Source organism: Cucurbita moschata, unplaced genomic scaffold (genome assembly GCF_002738365.1).
Source record: "Cucurbita moschata cultivar Rifu unplaced genomic scaffold, Cmos_1.0 Cmo_Scf00012, whole genome shotgun sequence".
Lineage (NCBI taxonomy): Eukaryota > Viridiplantae > Streptophyta > Magnoliopsida > Cucurbitales > Cucurbitaceae > Cucurbita > Cucurbita moschata.
In genome coordinates, this window is record NW_019268528.1 from 75,663 (window position 1) to 92,575 (window position 16,913).

The 16,913-nt window shown below is 38.2% G+C and overlaps 4 protein-coding genes across 13 annotated transcripts; 1 reads left to right on the forward strand and 3 right to left on the reverse strand.

The window, feature by feature from the left end:
* Positions 1-471: 471 nt before the first annotated feature.
* On the forward strand, positions 472-2,367 carry LOC111450723 (protein ELF4-LIKE 3-like). Of its 2 annotated transcripts, none has more exons than XM_023090980.1 (3): positions 472-647; positions 739-872; positions 1,869-2,367. In XM_023090980.1, the coding sequence occupies exon 3, from the start codon at positions 1,911-1,913 to the stop codon at positions 2,244-2,246; it is 336 nt and encodes a 111-aa protein (XP_022946748.1). In that variant the 5' UTR covers positions 472-647; positions 739-872; positions 1,869-1,910; the 3' UTR covers positions 2,247-2,367. The 2 variants fall into 2 exon arrangements, with proteins under 2 accessions (XP_022946748.1, XP_022946747.1); XM_023090979.1 differs by having other exon boundaries at positions 475-647; positions 1,872-2,367.
* A 952-nt stretch (positions 2,368-3,319) lies between these two features.
* LOC111450711 (threonine synthase, chloroplastic-like) lies at positions 3,320-6,692 on the reverse strand. 3 transcript variants are annotated; one of them, XR_002711862.1, is made up of 2 exons: positions 4,724-6,692; positions 3,320-3,673 (listed from the first exon to the last, which is right to left on the reverse strand). XR_002711862.1 is itself a non-coding variant. In XM_023090957.1 (1 exon), the coding sequence occupies exon 1, from the start codon at positions 6,376-6,378 to the stop codon at positions 4,774-4,776; it is 1,605 nt and encodes a 534-aa protein (XP_022946725.1). In that variant the 5' UTR covers positions 6,379-6,692; the 3' UTR covers positions 4,497-4,773. The 3 variants fall into 3 exon arrangements, 1 of the variants encoding a protein (XP_022946725.1); XR_002711861.1 differs by having other exon boundaries at positions 3,320-3,703; XM_023090957.1 differs by lacking the exon at positions 3,320-3,673 and having other exon boundaries at positions 4,497-6,692.
* A 3,349-nt stretch (positions 6,693-10,041) lies between these two features.
* LOC111450718 (PHD finger protein ALFIN-LIKE 4-like) lies at positions 10,042-13,035 on the reverse strand. 4 transcript variants are annotated; one of them, XM_023090974.1, is made up of 6 exons: positions 12,960-13,035; positions 12,642-12,759; positions 12,468-12,500; positions 11,602-11,830; positions 10,994-11,129; positions 10,042-10,564 (listed from the first exon to the last, which is right to left on the reverse strand). In XM_023090974.1, exons 2-6 carry the CDS (start codon positions 12,736-12,738, stop codon positions 10,304-10,306), a joined length of 756 nt encoding a protein of 251 aa, XP_022946742.1. In that variant the 5' UTR covers positions 12,739-12,759; positions 12,960-13,035; the 3' UTR covers positions 10,042-10,303. The 4 variants fall into 4 exon arrangements, with proteins under 4 accessions (XP_022946742.1, XP_022946740.1, XP_022946741.1 ...); XM_023090972.1 differs by having other exon boundaries at positions 12,886-12,988; XM_023090973.1 differs by lacking the exon at positions 12,960-13,035 and adding an exon at positions 12,867-12,959.
* A 288-nt stretch (positions 13,036-13,323) lies between these two features.
* On the reverse strand, positions 13,324-16,847 carry LOC111450712 (nuclear transcription factor Y subunit A-3-like). 4 transcript variants are annotated; one of them, XM_023090961.1, is made up of 6 exons: positions 16,562-16,847; positions 15,585-15,905; positions 14,609-14,721; positions 14,457-14,534; positions 14,152-14,331; positions 13,324-13,913 (listed from the first exon to the last, which is right to left on the reverse strand). In XM_023090961.1, exons 2-6 carry the CDS (start codon positions 15,895-15,897, stop codon positions 13,593-13,595), a joined length of 1,005 nt encoding a protein of 334 aa, XP_022946729.1. In that variant the 5' UTR covers positions 15,898-15,905; positions 16,562-16,847; the 3' UTR covers positions 13,324-13,592. The 4 variants fall into 4 exon arrangements, with proteins under 4 accessions (XP_022946729.1, XP_022946730.1, XP_022946728.1 ...); XM_023090962.1 differs by having other exon boundaries at positions 16,558-16,847; XM_023090960.1 differs by lacking the exon at positions 16,562-16,847 and adding an exon at positions 16,286-16,542 and having other exon boundaries at positions 14,152-14,325.
* Positions 16,848-16,913: the final 66 nt, after the last annotated feature.

The following is a 16,913-nucleotide window of genomic DNA, read 5'->3' on the forward strand; positions in this document are numbered from 1 at the left end:
TAACATAGTGATTAAGAATCTTAGAATTGTCTTTTTACTATTTATGAATTGAATTGCGTTTCAATGGTGAAATTCCTTTGGGTTGCTTGGCTCCACAAATTGGTCAGCACCAAAATTACTTGTCATTTGCTAACTCCTCTTTTGGAGGATCTTTATTAGTGTACACCTCCTGCCAATATTGCGAAATCTCTCTCATGTTGAAAGCCTAAAATAAATAGCGTGAAATTACTGATGGGAACCCAGAAAGGACCTCGAAATTGGAGTTTCGAGACACAATTCATAATATATTCTAATAATAATGAAACAAAGAAAGAAATAATTAAATGTTTGACAGTAGGAAAAAGGTAAAATGTATCCCATCTGCGTTGGTTCACTGGATACGACAATTAAAGAAAGCCAAACCACTTTTAAATTTCCCCTTTGCAAAAGAAGATATTACAAACAAATGCATTAAATTAGGGAGTGGGGGGAGTGACGTGAAAGTCCTTGGAGGAAATATTGTGGGAATTTGGAATTTGGAATTTGGGAAAGTCAAGATTGGGATCTGAATAAAAAAAGAAAAAACAAAAAACACAGAAGCAATCCCCTCCTAATTTGATGAACAAGAAGCAGTAGCAGAAATGGAAATAATAAATGCGAAATAACTGGTGGGATTTTTGGTTATAAAGTTTCAATAAAATCTATATATATTCTCTGTCTTTTATTTTTATTTATTTGTCCATCTCTCTCTTTCTCTAGATTTCTCAGAAATTACAGAAGAGGTGTCTGTCTGTTCCGGAGATTCGATTCAATCGGCCATCTTTTTCCACTGCTCCTCGGGATTCAGACTCACTCTTTCTCTTCCTCAAAATATAATGTTTCAGATTTTGAAGGTATTTCCAACTTTATTTTTACCCATTTTCTAATCTCTCTTTTATTTCTTCCTTCCTTCTTCACTTTCTTTTATTTTATTTTGAGACCTACTTCAAAATTTATAATAATTGCATAAATAATCCGAGAAAACAAGACCACTTTTCCCCCAGCCGACCTTCCCTTCATTTCAATTCCACTGGGAGCTTCTCTTTTTGCCGATGGCTTCCTGGGGTCTTATTCTTTCTTACAGAACTAAAAAGAAAAGAAAAGAAAAGAAAAGAAAAGAAAAGTTGTGAGTTTCTGTGTTTTTGGTTTTCATTTTATTTATTTATTTATTTATTTTGCTGTCCCTAGGTAGCTGCAGTCATTAAATTTTGTTCCCCTCTTACTCCCTTTACTATTCTGAAAACAATTTCAGATTGTTCCTAGATTTCTTTTGGTTTGTCCAAATTTGAACCTATACAGATTTTGCTTAAATGGGTTGGGTTGCCTGCTTTTATTGTTTTAAGTAGTTTGTCTTTGTATCACAAATTTCGGATATCTTTATTAGAAATATAGAATATTAGATTAGATCAATAATGGTGTCTGTGCTTCATTGGACTGGTTTTTGAGTGTATGAAGAGATTCTTCCTTGGAGCTCTGAGCTGTACGTGGGTATGCTCTCAGTATATTAAAAGAGTTCCTTTTTATGGAAATCGGAACAATGGGATCTGCTTTTTCTATCTACATCTCATTATCAAACAATAATAAAAGCCATTTTTTACATTAATAATTTCTCTTGTTTGTCCTCTCCTCTCATCATCCATGGAGATGGAGGTGATGATTTCTGCTACAGTTCTTGTCTCATGTGCAGAAAAGCCTTGTCCTTAAAATGAAAAAAATCTTTTTCTTCTTCTTCATTTTGCCTGTTAGTGAAAGCTTGTATGTACCGATAAGAAGATGTGATTGTGTTTCAGTCCTTTAAAAACATATGTTAAATGAAATTAAATCTAAAAGCTTGCATTTGATATTTGAAGCAGGATAGGAAGTGATATTGAGAAGAACGGTGTGTTGGGTTAATGGAGGGGGAGACATTGTCATCAGGAGGAATGGGGAATGGAAGGCAGATGGATGGGAAAATGGCTCAGACATTTCAGAAGAATTTCGTTCAAGTTCAGAACATTTTGGATCAAAACAGATTGCTGATCAATGAAATTAACCAAAATCACGAGTCCAAAATGCCCGACAACCTCGCCAGAAACGTGGGCTTGATTCGCGAGCTTAACAACAACATCAGAAGGGTTGTGGATTTGTACGCCCATCTCTCTGCTTCCTTCACCAAATCCATGGAGGCCTCCTCCGAAGGAAACTCCGCCGCCAAGCCTGGCCACAAGCGCAACCGCCCTCCGCCGTAGCCCAGATATATATATTACTACCCTCCCCTCTCCCCTTTTCTTCATTCTTTGCTTACAACGATAATTTCCCAGATTCTATGTTTCCAATTCTAAAGCAAAATTAAGCATATATTTGTCTTCTTTTGGGTTTTTCCTTTCTTGAATCTCTCTGTCTGTTGGGGAAACATTGTGAAGAAGTAGTAAGGTAAGGTAGTGTGCAGGTACTCCACTGGGGTTCTCCCACCAACACAAACCTCCTTTTGTTGCTCTGCTTTTTTGCTCAGAACTTCCTGTTCCGTGATTTCATTTTTCTTTTGAAGAATTAAATTAAGCCCTTTTAAAAAAAAAATTAAAAAAGTTGCATACATTTCTCATCTTGGTCTCTGTGAAGATGCCATGGGTTGAATGATGGCAGCTTTGGAGGGTCTTTTTGGTTCACAGCCACACACCCACCACAAGAACAGAATCTTAGATAAGGGATAATCATCTTTTTGACCCTACCTCATAACTCATATTCATATTCATATAAATCAATACATCCTAATCATAAAATGGAAAAGATATCTCAATCGCACCGATTAACCTAATATTAATTAATCCAATATTAATTCAGGAGGCAATTTCTGGCCACACTACAAGAGAATCAAGCTTAATCTATTTTTGGATCAAAATTTGGGTGGATGATTTAGAGGTGTGGTATTTCATTAATATATTTTAAGATTTTTTATTTACTTTTATATTTACCTGCACCCAATTATTGTAAGGTCAAATGTTTCATTTTAAGGCTATATAATACTATATATGTTTGTATTTGTATAGTAAACTTGTAAAAAGAGTATTTATATTTTCTTTTAGCCAATAATTAAATTTCTTTATAATTCTATATAGTTTAGAGTCATTCAAATTGGATTTAATTGATTTTACTTGTGGAATAATTTGAATCTCAAAAAGATTTCAAACAAGATTATATGAATCTTTACTTTTGATTTTTTATTTATTATTTTTTCATATTCATAATCGATCTTATCGTAAAAGTAAAAGCACTTAGGGTCATTTTAAAAAAATATATATTATAGGTTAAAAACACCAAAATATACTTGTATAAAGATAGAGACAAACAAGTAAAACAGTGACCCCCAACAACATAACATAGGGACCCAAAGCTTCTCTCACTCAGCTTCTCCATACTTATCCCCTCCTCTTCTCAGTTCTTAGCTTCCTAGTTTTAAGTATGATTAAAATGAATGGAATCCCAAATCAAAAGTGGACCCGTAATTCATGAAGGCCCACAAGAACAACATTGATTGATTGATTGATTGCAAGAGTCATGGAGATTTTAATTTGTTTTTGCAACAATGTTGGGGTGTATGAGCTAATGCTACTCTTCATATTTTTCCATGATCCAATGGGCTCTTTTATTGACTACAAGGAACCATCCAATCCAATTGCTGCAGTCATTAGAAACTTATGATATCCACCTTTTTTTTTTTTTTTTTATTACAACAAATCACTAAATAATCTATCATCTATTCCAACAAACATTCTCACTGAGACTGAAATCATGAAAAACTTGTTGTCATGCATATCAAATCTTACAATCCACACCCTAATCACAAACATGCTAAACATGCTAATCACAAACATGAGTTGAAAAGATCAAGTTTTAAAAAATCTCTTTGTAATTAGCCCAAATCCATTGGATTTTCTTTTTGGATTTTCTTTCGGTCTCTCGCTCATAGTTTTAAAGCTGGTCTGCTAGAAGAGGTTTCCACTCCCTTACAAGGAATGTTTCGTTCCCCCCTCCAACCGATATGGGATCTCATAATCTATGATGACACATGGGACAAACGGCTCTACTCTACTCTGGGCCCAAAGATGACAATATCGACTAATGGGCTTAGACTATTACACTCTCAAACATGTACAAAGAAATTTTGAATGAGTTCGTCCCAACCGAAATTTAATACTATATTTTTAATTTACGGTGGGGTTTGAAGTTTTCTTTTAAATTTATTTTTATTTTATGTGATAACTTGCGTAACAATCCATATATAGCTTTTCACCTAATGTATGTGGACCATAAGTTTATTCACATACATCTCAGAAGTCAAAGGAACAAGTAGACAGAGAGATTTTTCTTTTTATTTTTTTCTTTACCCACTCAACTCAATTGCTTTATATATTACATACAGTATAAAACGTTTGAAAATAATAAAAATAAATTAAAAACTAAAAAGTTTTAGTCGCTCCTAGTTATCCATAGTCAAAGCATGCCACAGAAGCATATTGAGTCTAATCTATTTAATTCTTTTGGATCGGAAACGGCCACTGCCATCCAAATGTCAAATCCAATTCCGATCAAACCGTAACAAAGAGATGAACAATCAAACAAAACAAAACAAAACAAATAGTATGCACAAAACTTTGGAGAAACAGCACAAATTCAGCCCAAACATCCAACAACAACTATAAAGCTGAAAAAACAGAGTATTCGATACCTTGGACACGAAGCTCCACTGCAGATTAGTTTAATGGCAGAAACATTCGCCTATAGCTCCATTTTTGGATTCTTCCTCGACAGATGCTCCTTAAGAACATCCATTACAGCCCCAAAATCCGCCTTCACTTCCACCGGCGGGTTTGCAAATCGGCACTCCATGCCCTGGATTGCTCTCGAGTGGTAATCGATCTTGGATTGAGTGAATTTCAGACCATGAGCAGTGCTTACTACCACCGTCCGATCACTGCCTTTGATCACGCCCCTGTTTCTCAGCTTAATCAGAGCCGTTAACGCCACTCCTGTGTGAGGGCAAATGAACATTCCCGTCGAATCAGCCTGAGCTGTTGCGTCCATTAGTTCCTCCTCCGTCGCTTCTTCCACGATTCCGCCGGAATTTTTCAAAGCAAACACGGCTCTGTCAATGGAAACCGGATCCCCAATCTGTATTGCAGAAGCGAAAGTGGTGCTAGCCTTCAATGGCGAGAACTCTTTCCAGCCAGATTTGTAATATAAGTAAAGCGGATTTGCATTTGCCGCTTGAGCACAAACCAGCCGCGGAATCTTGTCCACAAGACCTAATTCTTTGCACATTTGGAACCCTTTGTAAAACGCATATATATTCCCTAGGTTTCCCCCTGGTATGATTACCCAATCTGGCACTTCCCAATCGAACTGTTGAAGGATTTCAATGGCCGCCGTCTTTTGCCCTTCCAGTCTCAAGCTGTTGAGAGAATTCGCCAGATAAATCGGAAGCTCCGCCGTGATTTCCCTGATTAATTTCATACAGCCGTCGAAATCGGTGTCCATGCTTAAGACGAAAGCGCCGTTTGCAATCGGCTGAACTAATTGTGCCATGGAAATCTTATCGGCCGGGAGGAAGACAATGGACGGAATTCCTGCGGCGGCGCAATAAGCAGAGAGAGCGGCGGAGGTGTCTCCAGTGGAGGCGCAGCCGACACCGACGACCGGGCGATTCATTTTCCGGAGGCGGTTGACTTGGCTGACCAAAACAGTCATTCCAAGGTCTTTAAAACTGCCGGTGTGGCTAATCCCGCAATGTTTGACCCACAGATCGTTCATGCCTAGAAACTCCTTCCCAAAACGCTCCGCCCAGAAGAGATTCGAATTTCCTTCGAAGGCGCTAACGATGTCGCTGGAGTCAATCTCCGGCAGCACCCACTCTTTCTTGCTCCACACGCCGGAACCGTACGGCCAGGTCGTCTTCCCTACACGCGAATCGAACAGATTCCGCCAATACGCTCCATCGAACTCCTTCAACGCTTCCATGTTGTGCTGAACGTCGAGCAGCCCGCCGGATTGGCTCCGATAAACGATTTCGTCGAGCGAGTACCATTCGGATGAATCAAAGCCAGAACCAAACGGCACATACTTGGCAGAGAAATTACGGCCGCCGTCGGCAGCAACGGAACGACTGCGATGAGAGTCATCTTGGATATCGACAGAAGCGAACTGGGGATTCTGAAGTCCGAGCGGCAAGGAAGAGTCGAGAACAGGGGAGGCGGCAGAGTCGGAGGTGGCGGAAGGGCAGGCGATGGTGAAAGGGGGGGAAGAATTCCGGCGAAGGGGGCGTCGGAAGAGAGAAGAGGGTTTGGGAGAGAGAGAGGTATTGAAAGAGAAGAGGGAGGAGGCCATTTTGAGGGGAGAGGTTGAGACGGCGGCAGCCGGAAGAGATACAAAATTGTGGTGTCGAAAGAAGAGAGGAAGGGCGCATTTTATTATACGCCTCAAGCCTCAAACTCATCCTTACCTTCATTTGTGTCACGATTTACAGGTGGCATATATTCAATTTTAAAAATAATTATTTATCAACCTAAAACCTAAAATAAATATTCTAATTGTATTTGGAATTTGTAGCTGGAGCATTTAATTCAACCAATTATTTCACTCAATTTAACCAATCTCACTAATTAAATTACCGTTATAGCTCAAATTTTGCTACAAAAATAAAATTGGACTACAAAAAACATTAAAAAAAAAAAGAAAAAAACTCAATAATCTCGATCTCTATCTTATTTTTTGTTTTCTTTTCAAATTCAGTCCAAAACATCATTTTCTTTTAAATCAAGAAGGTATTAGGATCGATATCAATTGTTAGGATCGCTTAACAACCCACGATCTAGAACCCAAAGAACAGGAGAGAGAAAATCCAATGAGGAAGGTAGGCTAAAGGTTTTCAGGTATGGTAAGAAGATAGAATAGAAAAAAAGTACATTGGTGAGCACGGATATTTATATGGTTTCAATTTACTAAGTATAGTTTCCAAATATTAAAACCTATTTGGTATAATCTAACAAATATGCCTATATCAAATCTTTATCAAACATCTACCATATATACGAAACATCATCCAAATATATCTCTACCTAGGCATTAGGTTCTATTAGTAGGAACAAGAAGAAATTTATCTATTTCATCGTGGAGACATCTCTTGTATTATAAGTATCTCTAACGATGATCTGGATGGTCTATAACAAGAAGGAAGGTTTGAAGCAGCAAAAGGGTGATATGCACGGCAAATTCTACCTGAAGCTTGCATACCCATGACCTGATGAACAAGAGGATGGTCAAGCATGAGGGCATCAAGGTGGGAGATAGAAGAGGAGAAAGAGAGCTGGTACAAGCTTTGTGCCCTTCAAAGACTTCCTTCCATGCCTCTTCCAATCCCACTAAAAAAAAATCTTTGTATCGATAAAAATAGTATTGATTTCAACGTTATAATCGGTGGGTTAGGCAACTTAGTTAGATTTAAGGCTCATAAAGTTGGGACCCGAAAAACTATTATATGGACTAACCTTAAAGGACTCTAAACCCTATCAACTGAATACAGGAAGAAGCGTACCTGAATTTTAGGTCTGAAAGGTTGTAATTGCTTATCGGTTCTTCTATCAACATCAATGTCGTCGTTCTTCATTCTTTCTATATTCTTAGTATTGAAAATTTTTGGGAGGGAGTCACACATTGGTTAATTAAGGAGGGGATCATAGATTTATAAGTAATAATCTCTATTAGTATGAAATATTTTAAAAAAATTAAAAGCATAAAAACTAATACTCAAAGTGAATAATATCATACAATAATTCCTAATACGTAAGGTTCTATATCAATTGCTTCAATAAAAAAAAGAATATTTCATTTGGCTTTCAAACTTAAAAATATTTCTAAGTCCTATCATTTTCAGTCTCGATTTAGTACATTCTGCAAAATAAAAATTCCTAAGCCGAACTTGGAAATGAAAAGAAGAAAAAACAAAAACAAAAAGCACGTGTGTGAGACCTCATAAAGGAAATCCAAAAAAGCACATGCAAAATCAACGCCCTATTCATTACAATTTACATATAGAAGAAGTAATTTGTCTTTTCACCCTTCATATTACATGCAATTACAGCAAAGGCGGATGATTTTTTTTTTTTTTTTCTTCACCAAATAAATATTTTATGTTTTTAATTATTTTGACCCAAGAATATATTTTTTCCACTTGATTCTCATACCAACTCCATCCAATTTAAAAACTCAGGTTTTTATCATGTTTCTACATCCCTCTTTTTTAAATATTCTTAATTCCTCATCATCCTTTAAATTCACTTTTTTAGAATAAAGCGACAAGGAATTGGATCTAAATTTAACTTTTTTAAAGCAATTTTGAAAAAAAAAAAAAATTCAACGGTTAATCTACAACTTGAAAAATAAATGTTTTATGAGCCCTTTATGAGTTATGCTTATGCTAGCAAATGACACCTACAATTGTTAAACAACAATGTTACCCCATCATCAAAATGAAATGAATAAAATATTTTAAAGCTGTCTCTCAAATATCATTAATTAAATATTCAAGTTTTAAAACATTGAATTCTCATTTTCTTTTTAATAAAAAATTTATCATAATTGCGTGAACCATATTTCAACCATTTTCACCCCACATTTAGAGTCGGAAGACTAACCAATTAATGTGGATCATGTCCAATGTTCGCCAGAAAGATCACCCGCAAATATCAGGCATCAGTTCTTTGCTGATTAGGAAATTTAAGTCCACTTGACTCTTAATTACCTCGAATAAACAGAAACTTGAAACGGTGAGGAGGGCCTATTTGAAAAGTTCATTAATAACATAACATTGAGTATGTACATCTATTCCAAAAGAATCCAAGTAAATAATCATCAATCTCAAAGCTTAAAATCTATACAGTCATGTTAGAATCAACGTAAACAAAAGAAACACATGAGTTGAGATACTAAGAACTTGTTTGGAAGACTTTTTAAGTACTTAAAAACATTTATTTCTCGAAATTCGACCCACTTTTTTAAGCACCAAAAAAATCATTTCAAACCGTCCGAAAGAATGGTAAGAACCTCAAACATTTCAAGGCCCAGGAAATAACCTTAGTATGCACCATTCGTTTTAAGATGCTCCATAATCACAGATTGAAATCATTTCGTTGTACAAAAAACGGCTTAAAGATGGGAATATAGAATAAATAGATAGCGTTCTACTACCATCTATAAATGAATGATAAAACCAAGTAAATAAAGCAATAGATCATAAAGAGAGGGAGATATATGAATGAAAAACACACCTTTTCAACAGACATGGTGTTTTTAACGTGCTTCTCAGCTACCAGTTCCCCCATCTATCAAATGCCAAGTTGCTTGAATCACTACCTTGGGGGTAAACTATAACAGGGCAAACTCTGTAAGAGTGATTGGTTAGGAAGTAAATGTATATACCACAATAAATAAAAAAGGCTTGTTTAGATTTGAATTGCATTCCCGTCATCGGTAAAGATGAAAAACTATTGTGTTTTACAACCTTAACTAGAATTCAACATCAGAGGAAACTTCATTTCCGAGAGTTGTGAACTTACATAACCAAAACAAGGGTTTGGTTGTGCATTGTTCTGGACCTGGTTTCACGTGATGTTGCATCAACCACCGAGGAATTAGCGTTTGCCATTCTCAGTTCTCATACTTCCGCCATGAATACATAGCACGCCAGCTCCATCTACTGCAGATATGATTACCGAAGACTAACAAACCAGAATCTCAAACATCTTTGCGCAGGGCAAGATTAAAATCCACAGCATCCAACAGTGCCTTTTTCACCTGTGCTTAGTCAGATTACCAGAAAGCATCTTTAAATCCTCGTCCAAAAACGCTCAATTCTTCACAATTTGCATATTAGAGTTTAAGGGTGGAAGAAGGAAATGATCTACCTTCTTTCAGCCAGCGACCAGCAGAAAACCAGAGTAGAGTTAACATACCTTGGAAGTGAGAACGAAATTTATGTTCTGAAGCCCAGGATAAGAAGCAGATCAGAAACAATTAAACAAGATAAATTATAGTGTTTCAGATTCCATAGCCGACAGGTTCGCACATATAGAACAATCTGTGTATCTCAGTTGGGAATTACATAAAATACATTTAATAGCCTGTAAGTTATCCGAATAAATAAGATTCCAGCCAACGCAATTAGTACATACCCTGGGGGACATGGATTAATATTGGACTGACTACAAGTTAGCTTAATCCAACATGAATAAAATTAACGAGGTACCCATCATTATCAGGGCCGTGCCCTCTTATTGCTGCACGAGGGGCATTTGTATTGCTTGATATGTTCGGCCCTTGCAGGAGTGATCTTCACACACTTGCCATGGAACCACTTCTCACATATGTCACAACATATCCAAAACTCGTCCGATGCATAATTCTCTCCGCATGCCCCACATAAGGTCTCCCCGTGCTCCTCCTCAGCTTCCTCATTCAGTCCGTCGTCTTCATCTTTTGCCAACCCATTAGACAACTTGCTTGATTCAGAATCTCTCTGTTAATAATGGTAATTTTGTTAAAAAAATTAGTTAAACAAATGTTATACAGTCAAAAGATCATATATAGAACGAAAACCGACTGGACATATAGAGCTGTAGATAAATCCATCAGGAGTAATGCATTGAAATTCAAAGACTTAGTTTTCCAAATAAATAATGTGCACATCAATGCCTTGCTTCTGAAACTAATATTTACTGCATAGCGATTTAGAAGCAAGTCCAGATACTTTCTCAACTTTTCTTTTTCCTTTGTAAATTTCTCTTATATTCTGTTTACTGTTCTTGAAGTGAGAACAATTGCATAGGGTACCAAACTATCTGATTGCGAGCACTAAGGTCCAAAATTCTTCATCAATCAACTCAATTGAGACATATGTCATTGTTCACGAATGAAAATGAAATAAGATACAGAAAATTCTTTTTACCCCCTTTGGGCCAGTCCTGGATTTGCTGCTGCTGTTATTTGAAACCAATGACTTGTCTTTTCCCTGTTTCTTCACACTTCCCGTCACAACCTCAAATATAGTGGGCAGATCATTTATCATGGTAAAGAGGCGTTTCCTGAATCATGAATCAATTCTACAAAATTAGCAAATAATGATATGAACAAGAGAAAATTATCACACTTCGAGAAACAAAATGCATGAATTTGAGTCTTTTTTCCCAAGCCTACTTTTCTTTGATCTTTTTGTAAGAGAAACACAGGATTTACTTAAGCCTTCATAATCTTACCAATTTAACCCAAATTTATCAGTTAAAATGCAACACTTATACACATAAAGATTAATGGCCCACCAGTCAGTCTCCATATTGTGAAGTCTTCAAAGACCGGGCAGATGCATAATTAATAAAGAGATATGCCAGACATCAGAGTACCGCTCTGCACAACTAATAATTTGTTTTCCTTTTCCTTTTTAAATATCAGAGACAACTTTTGTATTTTCAAAACCGAAGCCATACACGTAGTAACAAGCAACTGTGGTGCCGCAGCGGCAGCGGCAGCGACAGCCAGGAAATTTAGTTCAGAAAGTACCTGTCAGATTTATCACAGCCAAATCTAGAACCAAAATAGAAAGCCACAGCAAGAAGCCATGCGTCACTATGAACGGCAACAAGGGATAGCCAATCCTTTTTTTGCATCCCATCTCTAGCAAAGTTAATGCCCAATGCTGGTTCCGGAACCTCTGGAGGTACTTCTTCCGCAGGCAAATTAACTTCCCACTGTTCATTAGGGAGTCCATATAGGCAGAGGTTTTCCTTCTCTGAAATTTGAAACAGCTGTGTAAATAGTTGAAATGTTCACTGATGTCCATAAAAGCAGAAATAGCTACATGAGTGCTATTAAAAAAAGTAATTGGGTTCCCAATGTTTACTGCATTTATTCTACGAGTGGCCAAGAACAGAAAGTACGAAGAAAATTCATAGCTAAGCACGTATTTATGTCACCAACTTCATAGCTACTGTAGTCCCAATAACAATAACAATAACTTGCTACATTCCAGCTTGGAAACTACAGTTGGAGATTACAAACAAAATTAAAGTATCATTCACATTTCACAACGTCTTTAAATATGTTGCCAAGAAAATAACTAATGAAAAAGCTGGTAAAACACAGATTCCAGCTACAATGTGTGTGTGTGTGTGTGTGTGTGTGTGTGAAGCAGGTGGCTCTTTGAAATCTCACCAAATTAGGGGCTCTCACTATCAGTAGTAATAAGTAACCGTGTTTTTTCATTACCAAAAATTCACGAATCAAGAGAATACCCCACAGAGAAGATTTCAAAAGAATATTAATTAACACACATAAAGTACAGTGTTGACTATCAAACCGCAATTGCAAGTAAACGAAAACCCACAAGTTATGTAAAATAGAAAGAATACAAAGAATGGAGCTCAGACCAGGGTCGCAAAGCTGATAAAATTCCACGACATCTGCAAAAAGATGGCAAGAGAGAAGAGTAATTAACTAGAAATGTAAAGGGCCATGAAAGCCTGGTAGAAGAACCCTAAAAATTGAAAACAAAAAGACAGAAATAGATGAGGAGGAGAAGGAAAAGTGAGATTGAACAAGACCGGTGGTGAGAGCTCTAATCATTCCAGCACGACGGCCCTTAAAGTCCCTGAAAACCTCTTCCACAGTCCGAGGATTGTAAGCTACTCCCCCATCCATGTTTTCTGGAATCCAAGTCCGCTGAATTCAGAAAAGAAGAAACAAACAGCGAGAAATGGTTATGGAAATCGAAAACGGAAGAAAGAAGAAACGGAGAGTGAAAAGCATCAGAAGAACAAGAAAGGCACTTCTGCAATGGTCGATTATCAATGGAGAAGAAAGGCACCAACAAATCAAAACCGAACGCCCAAGAAAATCCAGTAGCAGGAGAGAGTTCTTACAGTTGCGGTTTTGAAGATTGGGCGCCTCTCTCTCTCTCTCTCTCTCTCTCTCAAAGGAGAGGGAACAAAAAAAATTAAAATTAAAATTAAATTAAATCGAATAAACAATTAATAATTCATTTTAGCTTTTTCTAAACACCGGCGGCAAAGATACACCATGCATTAGCGCGAGCTGAGATTTGTTCTTGCTTCAAATCCACAGACGTGGCAAATGCTGATTGGCTGGCGGATTTATAAATCAATTTTTAAAATTTGGTTCTATGGCGAGAAATGCCGCCAAGTCAAAACGGCTGTAAATAAAGGGTAATATCAAGTACTTCCGTACACGTGTCAGCCAATTAACGCAGAATATGAAATTCCAAACAAGGCAAAACACTGTCGAGATTACAAAAATACCCTTGCCATATTGTCATTACAAACAAATCCACGTAAGCCCAAAACCATTGTCACCTGCTTCTAAAATATGGTTTGTTTTAAACACAAGCAAATTATTGAAGGCCCTCATGCCAACGTTTTCAATAGTACATTACTGTCGGTTTGTTTCTGCTCATTCCGAACTGAAATCACAAAGCATAAATAACTAACAAAGCCAAGGATGATTTGCCTGTCGTCTAGTTTAATAACACGGTTCTATTATCTTCCGCCACGCATTAAGTCTCCGCTATACTGCTCCATTCTTCCACCCATCCTGGAAGAGAGAGCAGAGAGCTGACTGTCCGACCGCCCGAACCTCACTGAACCATTAGAGATGCTTGTGGTGATCTCAGAGCTCACACCACGGTCGCTCGTTTCAGAGATACATGTACTGAAGTCTGGTGTATTCATCTGTTGGCTCAAGGTGGTCGAAGGAGTTGATTGAACAGGTGATTGATTCTTTTTCGAGCTGAGAAAGCGTCCACCAGATCCCCTCACTCTGTTCAGCGCATGAAGATGTCGAGACTCGTGGAGATACGGCTGCATAAGTGAAATCAATATTATTGTCTAGTAGAGAATTGAAAGGAAGGATCAGATCATTCATATAAACTTCACAAACAAATACACTACAGCATTTTCTTAAAGCTTGCTCAAGCTCCCGAGTTCGAGTTCTTCTCATCGAAAAATATTTAACTGTTTAAGGATTCCATTCCAATTGATTATTGATGAGAACTGTCCAAAATCCACAGAAAAAAGGAATCAAATTCACGAGGGATACCTTTCGGTTTCTTATGACTCTGTTTTGAGCCTCGAGCTTTGCACGAGACTGCCTCCTTCTAAGAATTCCATGGTATTGTTTGGCATTGACATAGATGGGCCCATCTTCAGCAAGAGCGTGCGGAATGGGGACTCGTGCAGGTGCGATCCCAACAACATTGGTATTTACTTGAGCCTGATTCTTATGAGAATCAAATCATTGACATCAATCAAGAACCACATAAGAGAAGATAAAATGCAGACAGCTCCAGTGTATTAATCAACTTGCAATGTAAAAAGTTCAAAGGATCGATGTACGAAACTTACATTAATAGCCTGCTGACTGTAGGCACTGCACAATAGCCCGCCATAGTAAGGATCAACGTACGGGTATGATACTCGAGTCTAAAATCGAGAGAGACAGAGATTAGCCTAGCAACGAATAAGAAACGGAAATCAAACAACAAAATTCAACCTACCATTGGCTGGCTGCCATCAACTTGGGGAGAATTGAACATAAATTCAGGGTTGCTAAACAAAATAATTGGTTTCATCTGATTCTCCACACTCTCACCACAATTTTCCTCTTGACCTGAAGCACGAAGAATAACTTCAGGTTGGACAAAACGTCGAAAACATAAAAGATAACGAGAAATTAGTAGGCAGAACAATTTTTACGGCAGAAAATATCCTTCATAATTTTAATATCCTTCAGCAGTAGTAGAAATAGAATAGAACAAATTTGAGGAGTACAAATAGTTTGAATTAGCTGTGAGATCCCACGTCGGTTGAGGAGGAAAACGAAGCATTTTTTTATAAGGGTGTGAAAACCTTTCCCTAGCAGACGCGTTTTAAAAACCTTCAGGAGAAGCTTGAAAGGGAAAGCCCAAAGAGGACAATATTGGCTACGGTGGGCTTGGGCCATTAAAGTTGGTATCAAAGCCAGACACCAGGCAATGTGCCAGCAAGGAGGCTGAGGCCCGAAAGGGGTGGACCCGAGGTGGTGTGCTAGCAAGGACACTAGGCCCCGAAGGAAGATGGATTGGGAGGGTCCCACATCGATTGAAGAAGGGAACGAGTACCAGCGAGGACGCTGGGCCCCGAAGGGGATGGATTATGAGATCCCACATCGGTTGGGGAGGAGAACGAAACATTCTTTATAAGGGTGTGAAAACCTCTCCCTAGCAAACGCGTTTTAAGAATAAGGGGAAGCTCGAAAGGGAAAGCCCAAAGAGGACAATATCCGCTAGCGGTGGGCTTGGGTCGTTACATTAGCCCTTCGGCAGTTCATCTACCAGCTCTTTAACTGAGATTCTAAGGGTGCCAAGGGGTCAGGGCAATCAACATAGATAAAGTTGAGTGTTGTTATCAGTGTTGAGCTGAGCCACACTACTACTAATCAAACAAATGTATAATGAACAACAAATAAACAGAGGAATCTAAGCATGCAAGTACCAGATTCAGAAGAAATGCATTGCTCTTGAGCATTTTGCACCTCCATAGTACACACTTTATGCAGAGATTCACCAATTGAATGGGCTGTAGATGACTCCTGATCTGGTAACTGAAAGCCCAAATGCTTGTGATGATGCTGTGGAGGAGTTTCAAGTTTAAGAGTTGTATTATCAGACAAAGGCAATGGGATCTTCCGTTCGTTCGAGCTCCGCCACGGTGTACAATCAACTGAAAATGGAAATACTGAATGCACAGAGTCCTGATCAAGATTTTTCTGGGAAAAGTTCTTGAGTGGAATGGCCATCATGTTCATCAACAACTCTGTGACCACAAATCAAGGCCAAACAAGATATTCAAGCAGTGTACACATTGTTCTCATCTATTTAATTCATTCTTCATGGCTGATCAAGCATCACATCATTACACAAATAAGCATAACATAGCCAGTAGTTGAAACAAGTAAGCACAACAAGTCTTAATCGATTGAGTATCCAAACGCAAGACAGCATAAGCATATTTATAAATATCTGACAATGAAAATTACTTGTTGAAAGAAGAACGAAACACCAAGAAATGAAACGAACCCAGAGGTAACTAATGGAGACTAGTAATTATTAGCAAATCCAATTCAGATGAAGCTATGAATGGGAAGAACAGCCCAACAGAAATGGAAAATGCATTAATATGAGCAGAATCCAGAACTAAAAGGCCGCAAAAGGACAAGAACTGAGGCTTAAACCAAACAACAACAGCCCTGGCGCAGGCATCAGAAAACAAACATCGCGGTGATCTCAAACTCCACATGCATTCAAAAATCAGCAAACAACAGAGAGCAACTAAGATTGTAAACACAAAAAAATGGAGAATCCAGTTCATCGGAAGCAATAACGGATTGGAAGAAAAGGCGATACTAAGAAGAGGAGAAATGGGGAAGGGGATGAAAGAAAACAGTAGCGATGGCATTAAGAGAGACCGACAAAGCGGGTTTGGCGAGAAGCTAGGCAGCAACAAAGAAGGAAGATGTCGGGATGTCGTCGGACATGTCTCCTGTGCCGAGAAAACCCACACAAAAGCCACTTGGTAGAAACTAAAGCTCTGCGACCGTACAGATTTGTGTGTCCTTCGTCTGTGAGAATCGCAACAGAGGAAGAGAGCGACGGAATTTGGTCTTCTGTAAAAAAACAGAGGCAGGGGGTGTGTGTGGGTGTGTGGGTGTGTAGGCTCTGTGAGTGATTTTTCTCTCTTCACACCCACCGCGATACGGTCGGTCTTCCGCCTTCTGGTTTTTTCCAATTTGACGTCTTTTTCTCCGTTGGCCCCACTCCCGCG

Coding starts and splice junctions, on each gene's coding strand:
- LOC111450723 (XM_023090980.1), top strand. CDS start 1,911: ATGGAGGGGGAGACATTGTCATCAGGAGGAATGGGGAATGGAAGGCAG.
- LOC111450711 (XM_023090957.1), bottom strand. CDS start 6,378: ATGGCCTCCTCCCTCTTCTCTTTCAATACCTCTCTCTCTCCCAAACCC.
- LOC111450718 (XM_023090974.1), bottom strand. CDS start 12,738: ATGGATGGGGGAGTAGCTTACAATCCTCGGACTGTGGAAGAGGTTTTC. Junction 12,501..12,641: donor GATTAGAGCTCTCACCACCG/GTCTTGTTCAAT, acceptor ATCTTTTTGCAG/ATGTCGTGGAATTTTATCAG. Junction 11,130..11,601: donor GGCTGTGATAAATCTGACAG/GTACTTTCTGAA, acceptor TTCATGATTCAG/GAAACGCCTCTTTACCATGA.
- LOC111450712 (XM_023090959.1), bottom strand. CDS start 16,460: ATGAACTGGATTCTCCATTTTTTTGTGTTTACAATCTTAGTTGCTCTC. Junction 14,535..14,608: donor TTGATGGCAGCCAGCCAATG/GTAGGTTGAATT, acceptor TCTCGATTTTAG/ACTCGAGTATCATACCCGTA. Junction 14,332..14,456: donor ACAGTCAGCAGGCTATTAAT/GTAAGTTTCGTA, acceptor GATTCTCATAAG/AATCAGGCTCAAGTAAATAC.